General features: G+C 45.2%; 1 protein-coding gene across 5 annotated transcripts; it reads right to left on the bottom strand.

Moving 5' to 3' along the window:
* Nucleotides 1–2,716: 2,716 nt before the first annotated feature.
* On the bottom strand, nucleotides 2,717–7,749 carry CIRBP (cold inducible RNA binding protein). Of its 5 annotated transcripts, XR_774091.1 has the most exons (8): nucleotides 7,679–7,749; nucleotides 6,753–6,861; nucleotides 6,554–6,660; nucleotides 6,023–6,161; nucleotides 5,846–5,930; nucleotides 5,652–5,719; nucleotides 3,190–3,294; nucleotides 2,717–3,013 (listed from the first exon to the last, which is right to left on the bottom strand). XR_774091.1 is itself a non-coding variant. In XM_010563173.1 (7 exons), exons 2-7 carry the CDS (start codon nucleotides 6,853–6,855, stop codon nucleotides 5,211–5,213), a joined length of 519 nt encoding a protein of 172 aa, XP_010561475.1. In that variant the 5' UTR covers nucleotides 6,856–6,861; nucleotides 7,679–7,749; the 3' UTR covers nucleotides 4,485–5,210. The 5 variants fall into 5 exon arrangements, 4 of the variants coding, with proteins under 4 accessions (XP_010561475.1, XP_010561476.1, XP_010561477.1 ...); XM_010563173.1 differs by lacking the exons at nucleotides 2,717–3,013; nucleotides 3,190–3,294 and adding an exon at nucleotides 4,485–5,227; XM_010563174.1 differs by lacking the exons at nucleotides 2,717–3,013; nucleotides 3,190–3,294 and adding an exon at nucleotides 4,485–5,227 and having other exon boundaries at nucleotides 5,652–5,716.
* Nucleotides 7,750–8,126: the final 377 nt, after the last annotated feature.

Below are 8,126 nucleotides of genomic sequence, written 5' to 3'. Positions count from 1 at the left end.
TAAAAAAAGAATAAAGAGTAGGTTTCAGGAAATAAGCTTGATAATCACTCCCATTCTGCATGCAGGAATGCCCCCAGGGCTCTTGAGGACTAAACGCTGCACAGGGAAATTGTGATGGCTCTTGGGCAGCAAGCACCCTGCTTGCTACCTTACTAAATTCCTTTGTGCCTGGGACTCCCCAGCAAGAGAAAACATTTCTTAATAAGAGCACAAGTTTTTAAAGCCAGCTTTACCCATTAATTTAGCTCATTTATACCAGCTAAGTGTCTGGCCTCCATCACACCTGTCTGATCTGGAGAGCTGATTCAAAGGACAACAGAGCAGGAGCACATGAGCAGTGGCTACACCTCGGTAGGTTGGCAAGCCACCACAGCCTTCCTTAATAACCAGGCTCTACAGCATGGACTAGAGAATACACAATCAATTCTGCCCTTCAAACACACTGCAGCAGTAATTGTTACTGGGGACAATACCCACATAATTTCTTCAAAGGCGCTTAGACTACATGAGCAGATTTTGCATAATACACTGCTCTTAAAAGACTTTCCTTTAAGTGGGGCATAGCATAACCAAAAGCCAGAGAAGTATCAGTAAAAAAAAAGGGGGGGGAAAGCAGGATAAAGCAATCAAATGTATTATTTTAACACAAAAAGGGTAGGCAGGAGAGTAGCAGAGACCATGAGAAACCCTCTTACTGCCTTCACTATTGCACTGCAGTCTCCTGCCTCATTGTCTTCAAAGCTGCCAAAAATACATTCACAGCCATCAGCCTCTCTAGCACTATAAATCCTCCTTGTTACTGAGCTGCCACATTTCCAGGATTTAACTGAGAATGAGACCTCATTTTTCATGAGCATCAGGCACAGGCATCGATTCAGTTTGAGCCAAGTAGGTTACACTGGGTGTCTCCGGAAGGCAGCGCTCATTTTGGAGCCCTGTGCCAGCCATCAGTCAGACCAATGGGGTAATGGAAATAAAGTAATTTAAGCTGCTTCTGCTCTACACTGTAACATGGCAAGACACAGGTATAACATATCAAAGATAACAGCCTGAAGGGCAAAGACTTTTAAGGACAGTTTGAGTTCGTGTGATGTATTGGAAAACATCCACCACTACTCAGGAGAGTTCTTATAATCTGTGGCATGCAAGAGATGGAGTCAAGCACCAGCTGGAGGAATTCAGCAACTGGCACTCCTCTGACTTCATTACAAGCCAGGGACTAGGTAGCAAGTGAATAAAAAATTAAGAACAGATGTTCTACACACACAGAAGAAGAGGAAAGTGCTGTTTGTCTGGCTAGTTTAACTTGATGGTCCATTTTAAAGATGGGACAAAACTGGGCACAAGAAAATGCCAATCCAACAGAGTTGGGGTTAGGAAGTTTGATCTCTACAGCAGACCCCAACTAAACACAGAAGGCTGAAAATTCTCCCAGTAACTTTAGTTTACTGGAGAGCAGGTAAAGGTTAATAGACCAGAGAAAAGTGAAGTATTTCATCAATACCAGAGTGCAAACTTACTGCAAGGAAACCCAAATTCCCTTGCTCTGTGCCTTACCTGCCCTTCTACAGAGCGAGTAAAACTCCATCTTTGGTGTCCAGCACCACTGCAGACAGCACAAGCCCCACAGGAAGTCAGCTACAAGAGCCACAGTTGTTTGGATGCAAGGCAGGGCAACCACAATTACAGCAGTTAACAAAACAGCAATCAATATCCTTAGTTAAACAACCCAACCCAAGTGTTTTAACTCCTGCACAGAATACTCTCTGCAGAATACAACAGACATTGCAAATAAAAGGCAACATCTGCTAATTAGGGAAAATGGCACTAAGTCTTTTATTAGCCATTCTATTCCAGAGAGTCAAAGGAATCAATACAAAATTGCAGCCTCTGCAATTGGTGGCTTATTCGCCTTTCATCTTGGGCTGAACTTCCCATTCACACATACCAGCAGGATTTGTTCTGACTATGCAGCTCCTCTTTAGTCACAGGCAAATGTTTTCTAAGTTTTAAAAAATTGCCAGCTGTTAGGACTGCGCTTTCTAACTCATTCAAGCAGCTCACACTTCGCCCCATCTGTACAGGGCACCTTCCTGGCATTAATCAGATTGGTGAAACCAGTTACTATCCTACTAGTACTATCTTACCAGCCTTCTTAAAGTCTGAATGCTCCCACCATCCATCTGAAGCTTCCAACTGCAGTACTCAAAAGCTGCGTGGCTGGCTCAGTACTGCTTCAACACTTGCCTTGTTCCACTTCTCATCTCCAAGCACCTAACAGCTTTCACCTGATGAAGTTGCTCTACTAGAAAATTCCAGGACATAAAAAAAAAACTTTGCAAACATGCAGCTACTTCTCTAAGTAGCAGAAACATCACATCTCAACTTTCATCAGCGAAACAGTTTTAATTACTCTAGTGTGTATGGCAGGAAATCATTCATTATCCAAGCTCATAAAAGCTTTAGCATTTAAGTGCAAATTAGACTTTTTTGTTACCATTTCAACTGGCAGCAGCAGCTTCTGTGCTACACAAATACCAAGTCCTTATGTAATTGCTCATCTGACAGTTCCCTCCAGATGTAGCTGCTTTACTACTGAAGTTCTGCAGATGTACAAACTTAATGTATTAGGCCAACTTAATTCAAGGTTACAATGATGCAACTGAATTTCTTCCTCAAACTTGCCCTTAAAGACAGGTTACCCTCTCTGCCTGCCTCCCCAACCAGAACTGCATTGGTTTATTTTGTACTTTTAACTGGGCTGTACACCAGATAACTAGATTTCTATTGTATGCCTTGGCCACAATCTAATATTCTCATGTTTCCCCATGAAAGTACTACAGAGATTCATTTTTTTTTTCCACATTCCAGTATTTTATTCTAGCTTAATTTGACTTATTTCCTTGTTCAATTGACCTATATAAAAATCAGTAACAACACTGCTCAAAGCTCTTCATCTCCACCACTCCAGTCAATGGCTGTCCTTCTTGGTCTTCTCTGATGCATTTCATTGCTGAAATAAAATTAAGACAGTGAATTTAAAGGCAGAGAAAGCCTACGGGAATTTTGACCTAGAAACTACTGGTCAGACTTTACCACTTAAGAGAATAGTACTGGGAAACAGTAACAGAGCCAAACCTTTTGGTTCAGGAAAAGCTATGGGGGTAAGGAGGCAGACTGAGACGTTACCTGGTTGGCAAACTCCTGTCTTGGTCCTGCTTCCTTGGAACGAGTGCTCTCCTTCCTCAGAATCCCCACTCAGCTTCCACGTCGAGTGTCCATCTTCTCTTCAGCCTGCCAAAGCAAAGATGCATTAATAAAAATATCAAACAGAGACTTTACATTGCCACCCACCTCCCCCAACACAAGTCACATCATATACGAGGGTTTCACAAGCCATTCGCTGAACCCATCACATCACAGAAGCACAGTCTGGGAAAACTGTTCCAGGGCTGGCTGATGCCTTTGATATGCCAGCCAATGTATCATTTGATCCCTAAGCAGAGAGTTAACCACTTTGACATGGCTGCTTAGGAAGTGTGGGCTATGGGAAAAAGTTAATGGCAACAAGTAGGATGGCAAAGAAAGCTACAATTAAAGTGAGCAACTTAATGAAGTCTAGGAAGATTCTCAATAGATGAACACATATCAAGTCAGGGAATTCGTTTCCCATCTTGCTTCCATACCTACTAGCAAGACATGACTGCATGCCCAACTCTGATCTGTGGAACTGAAGTTGTGCCACAAGCCAAAGGTTGCATACGGCATGGGTTAAAATTTTTCCATCAGTTGACCAAAATTGTCAAAGGAATATTTCACAGGTACATTAGACTTTCAAATGAGCTCTCAACAAGAGGAAGGATGCGGACATGAGCAAAAGGAGTTACCTCGAATTACAGGACTATTTCCACATATGAACTAGCCAAGAGAGCAGCTTTCGTCTCAGAGGTTTCTGTTGGAGGCACAACACTTCTTTTCTCCAAGGACACTGCAGTTTCCATATGCTAGCAAAGAATTCTTAGAACTTGTAAGGCAATGACAAAGCTAGCTAATTACGGCAATTTACCTACCATTGAACACTTGTCAAGCTAGTAACTAGTCCAGTTACTAAAGGACTGACTGATTCTTCACTACAGCTTTTCAATGTAGGCTATTTCAGTATTTTAAGGAAACATCGATTATCCTACCTAACACTAGCGTTCCCTCGACTTCTGACTTCAGCTTTGAGTACTAGAACATCCTAAAGTATGTACTTTCAGTCCTCTGCCTCTAGACAAGTTTGACTATTCTTATGTGAAAAGTATGCTGACGAATTCACATGTCAAGACTGATTAAGATTAAATTCTAGCAACTGGTCAATAAATCTGGCTTGCTCTTACACTATCACTAGTCTTCTCCTTTCCTCTGGCATCCTCTATTACTTAAACTGTTCTTCATCTTCAAGGATTGTGTTGTGCAATGAAATGTAAATGTCAGGAGCAGAGTTCATTTCAGACGGTCTTTTAATAGGCTTCGTAAAGCCAAAGAAAACTGTATACAAGAATCCTTTACCACTTCAAATACAATATCAATGGAATATGCATATTTCTTCCAGTAAAAAAGGACAATATAAATAAACATTTTCAAGAACCTCTTTTATGGTAAGTTTGCAAGTCTATTTCTGGGTAATTTACATCATTACAACAGTAAAAATACCGTTATGCAGGTTGAACATACAAGCAAGTTTCTCTTTAGATATATCAAGGTGGTTTGCCTTCCAATTTGTACCCAGGCTGCATTCCTACCTTGCTACACTAAAGGAATGTTACAAAAGACGAAGGTAATGCACTTAAAAAAAAAGTCCACAGCTTGTTCAGCTTCCAGTGAACATTGAATTAAAGGTCCTTTCTATCTCAAAAGAAACTGAATTGGGGCCCCAACTTCACAACTTTAAAAAAAAACACCTTGGCTCATCATGAAGGATAAAATAAAATCTGAAGTGCTTTCAAAAAAGATTAAAAACACTTGAAAGCAGAGCTTTCTTAAAGAAAAGTCTAATCAGACCATCTTATATCAGAAGCTGTCAGGCTGTGTTTGACAAGATTAGAACTGATAATACTACAAAAGTGAAAATACAAGTAGATGTACTACACAATAACGATTTCAGCGAAGCTCCAAAAATCTTTATAAATACAGCCATTGGAAGGACGATCTTGAGTCAGGAAGGATTTTTACTCGTTGTGTGTAGCTGAGGACAAGAAGCAGGCACAATTGTAAAGGCACTGAAGCATAGACAAGTTCCAGCATTTTACTCCCTTGCATTATTTCAGAAGCTAGTGCTAGTTCGCTACACCATAAGAGAACTCCCCCACCCTTGATTAAAGTTTGTTAGGGCATCCGAGTTTTGTCTTAGTCTCAAGCTCGAGGAATGTATTTTAAAAACTTGCTTTGCCTTAGATCCAAGCAACTCCTACACATGCATTACAAATTAGAAATTTAAACGGCACAACCACGTCCAAAGCCTGGCAGATTGGTTCTTACGGGCAAGAACAGAAATAGTGGTACAGTCCAACTGAGCCTTACAGTATTTCCAGACTCAAGTACAGGGTCAGAAGGTTTAGAGAGTTCCTACAGCATACGTACTCATCATTCCCATTTGAACCAAGACTTACCGTAACTGTCATAGCTGTCTCTGTAGGATCCTCCTGAAGACCTGTCACCATAGCCACCTTGACTCCTGCTGTTAAAAACATTCAGGTGCTTTATATTTGCTCAACTGTTTCTGGAGCCTGCTGACATTTTTGTCAAACAGGCAACAGGCTTAAGGAGCTTCGCAACAACCCACCAGTGGTTTTAATGACTTTACCTGCTATTATAGTAGTCTCTGGAGCCATTATATCCTCCACTTCTGGAATCAAATCTGCTTCCGCCATAGCCTCTGTCTCCACCTCCTTGAACAGACACCAGATCATGGGGTTTTTTTAAGCATTCTGACAAATGCCATTACCGCTTCAGGCACTGCAAGTCATTCATGCACACTTACCTCTAGAGAAGCCACGGCCCCGACCTCTGCTGCCACGGAAAAAGCCTCTGCCCCCAGAAGACCCCCCTCTGTAGCCACGAGATCTGTTCTCTGATGATTTTCCAGCCTGATCAACTCTGATCTGACGTCCGTCTACAGACTAACAAACAGAAAGCAATAAACCAACTTGATATTTAAACAGCAAAGCACATATCCAATGAGTTACGCACCTTCATTGTCAGCTAGGCAGTATGAGAACTTGCTTGTTTTTACAGGTAGGTTTTATTTCATGTCAAATCTAAGCCAACTACAGAAGTAAATTGATATTCAAGCAGTATATACACGTATTCTTGTGAAGTGTGACTATTTTTCAGACACGTAAGTTAAGTCACAAAACTTTAGCAATTTATATTCTTTATTGTTTATGCAATTTCTAGGTTTTAAAGACACTAGTATTTATCCGTTTTTCTACACAGCACTGAACAGACACATCTTTCACAGTTCTCTTACTATGGTTTAGGAAATAAAGAAGCTGCTCCAAAGCCTCCTTACCTTTCCATTCATGGCCATCATTGCATCTTTAGCATCATCTATGTTTTCAAAAGTAACAAAGCCAAAACCTCTGGATCTCTGAGTCTCTCTGTCTTTCACCACAACGACTATAAAGAGGGGGAAGAACAACAACTGCATCAGCACCTGTGCAATCTAACAAAATTAGGGAAATCATCACAGCTTGGTACTGCAATCTTACCTTCAGAAATTTGTCCATATTTAGAGAAAACTTGTTCCAATGACTGCTCATTGGTGTCAAAACTCAGTCCACCGACAAAGAGTTTTCCCTCATCTGATGCCATTCTGACCTGCAAAGTCAATATATCCCAAGTCAGTTTCTCAAAAACATACTCCCACAACGTCTGAAAGATTAAAGTGGTTATAACCTGACCAATAATCTCACGTTCTTGCACGACGCATACCCTCAAACTCCAGTGAACTAGTGCCTTGTGTTACAGAGGAGTACCCTATAAGCTGGCTCCAGACCAAGCGCCTTCCCGGGGGAAGCGGAGCCGCAGACGGGGACCCGGGGACCAAGGCCCGCAGCGGGACGCCAGCAGAGAGGCCCCGGCCACACACGCCGCCGGGGCACGGGCAGGTTCTGGAGGCCGCCTCCCAGGAGCTCGAGCCCCGACACGCTCCCTCCGCAGGCCCCGCCGGCCGGTGGGGACTCACGGTACCGCCGGCTCACCGGGCCGCGGCCCCGGTTGCCCTCACACACACACCGCGGGGGGGGGGCCAGGGCGCATGCGCGCCCCGCGGCGCCGACCCCCGCCCGGCAAAGGACCCCCCGCCCCTCCCTCACGGCCCGCCCACTTGGCGCAGGCGCAGTCCGACGCCCCTCCTCCCGCCCGCCGCCATTTTGCACGGTCGAGGCTCGTCGCCATTTTGTTTCCGAGGGCGCATTTCACCCCTCCCCTGGACCCTTCCCCCACACACACGGCAGACAACCGGGACAGCACCCGCCGGCCTCCCCGCAATCCCTGCCGCGAGACGGGCATCCCGTTCGGGACTCCCCAAGGAAGCAAGCCCTCCGTTCCTAAGACACATTTTCTCAAGCTCTGGCGCTCCGAGCCTCCCCGGCCCAGCCCGGCCGCAGCCCGCCCACGGCGGCGGGCGCCTTACCGGTGCCCTGGAGGTGCGGGGTCCACACAGCACTTCAAAGCTTCAGCGCGATGTACGCTGAGGCTGGCGGGGCGGCGGCTTATAAACGCCCGCGCTGTGTCCCGCCCACCTTATGAATATGCAGATTAACCCCGGTGCAAGGCGGGGCGACTGGTGTCACCAAAGCGCCGCCGCCGCTGCACCACCTGATTGGGCTGGATATTGTTAATATTCATGAGCCACGACGGGGGGCGAGGGGAGGAGGGAGCGAAAACAAAAACGCTGCATTACCCCCCCGCCCCCTCCTCTCGCGTGGGGGCGGGGCGCGGAGGGCGGCGCGGATTGGTTGGGAGCGCGGAGACCGTTGGCCGGGAGAGCCCCTGTGAGAAGAAAGGAAGTGGAGGCAGCTGATTGGCTGGGGGCGGCCCTCGCCCCGCCCTCCCTGGCGACCGGCCCGCCCGGGGAGGCG

The sequence above is a fragment of the Haliaeetus leucocephalus genome, unplaced genomic scaffold (genome assembly GCF_000737465.1).
Source record: "Haliaeetus leucocephalus isolate CR32 unplaced genomic scaffold, Haliaeetus_leucocephalus-4.0 Scaffold164, whole genome shotgun sequence".
In the NCBI taxonomy this organism is placed as follows: Eukaryota; Metazoa; Chordata; class Aves; order Accipitriformes; family Accipitridae; genus Haliaeetus; species Haliaeetus leucocephalus.
Note: the sequence above shows the minus strand (reverse complement) of the source record. Positions and strands in the feature narration are given on the sequence as shown.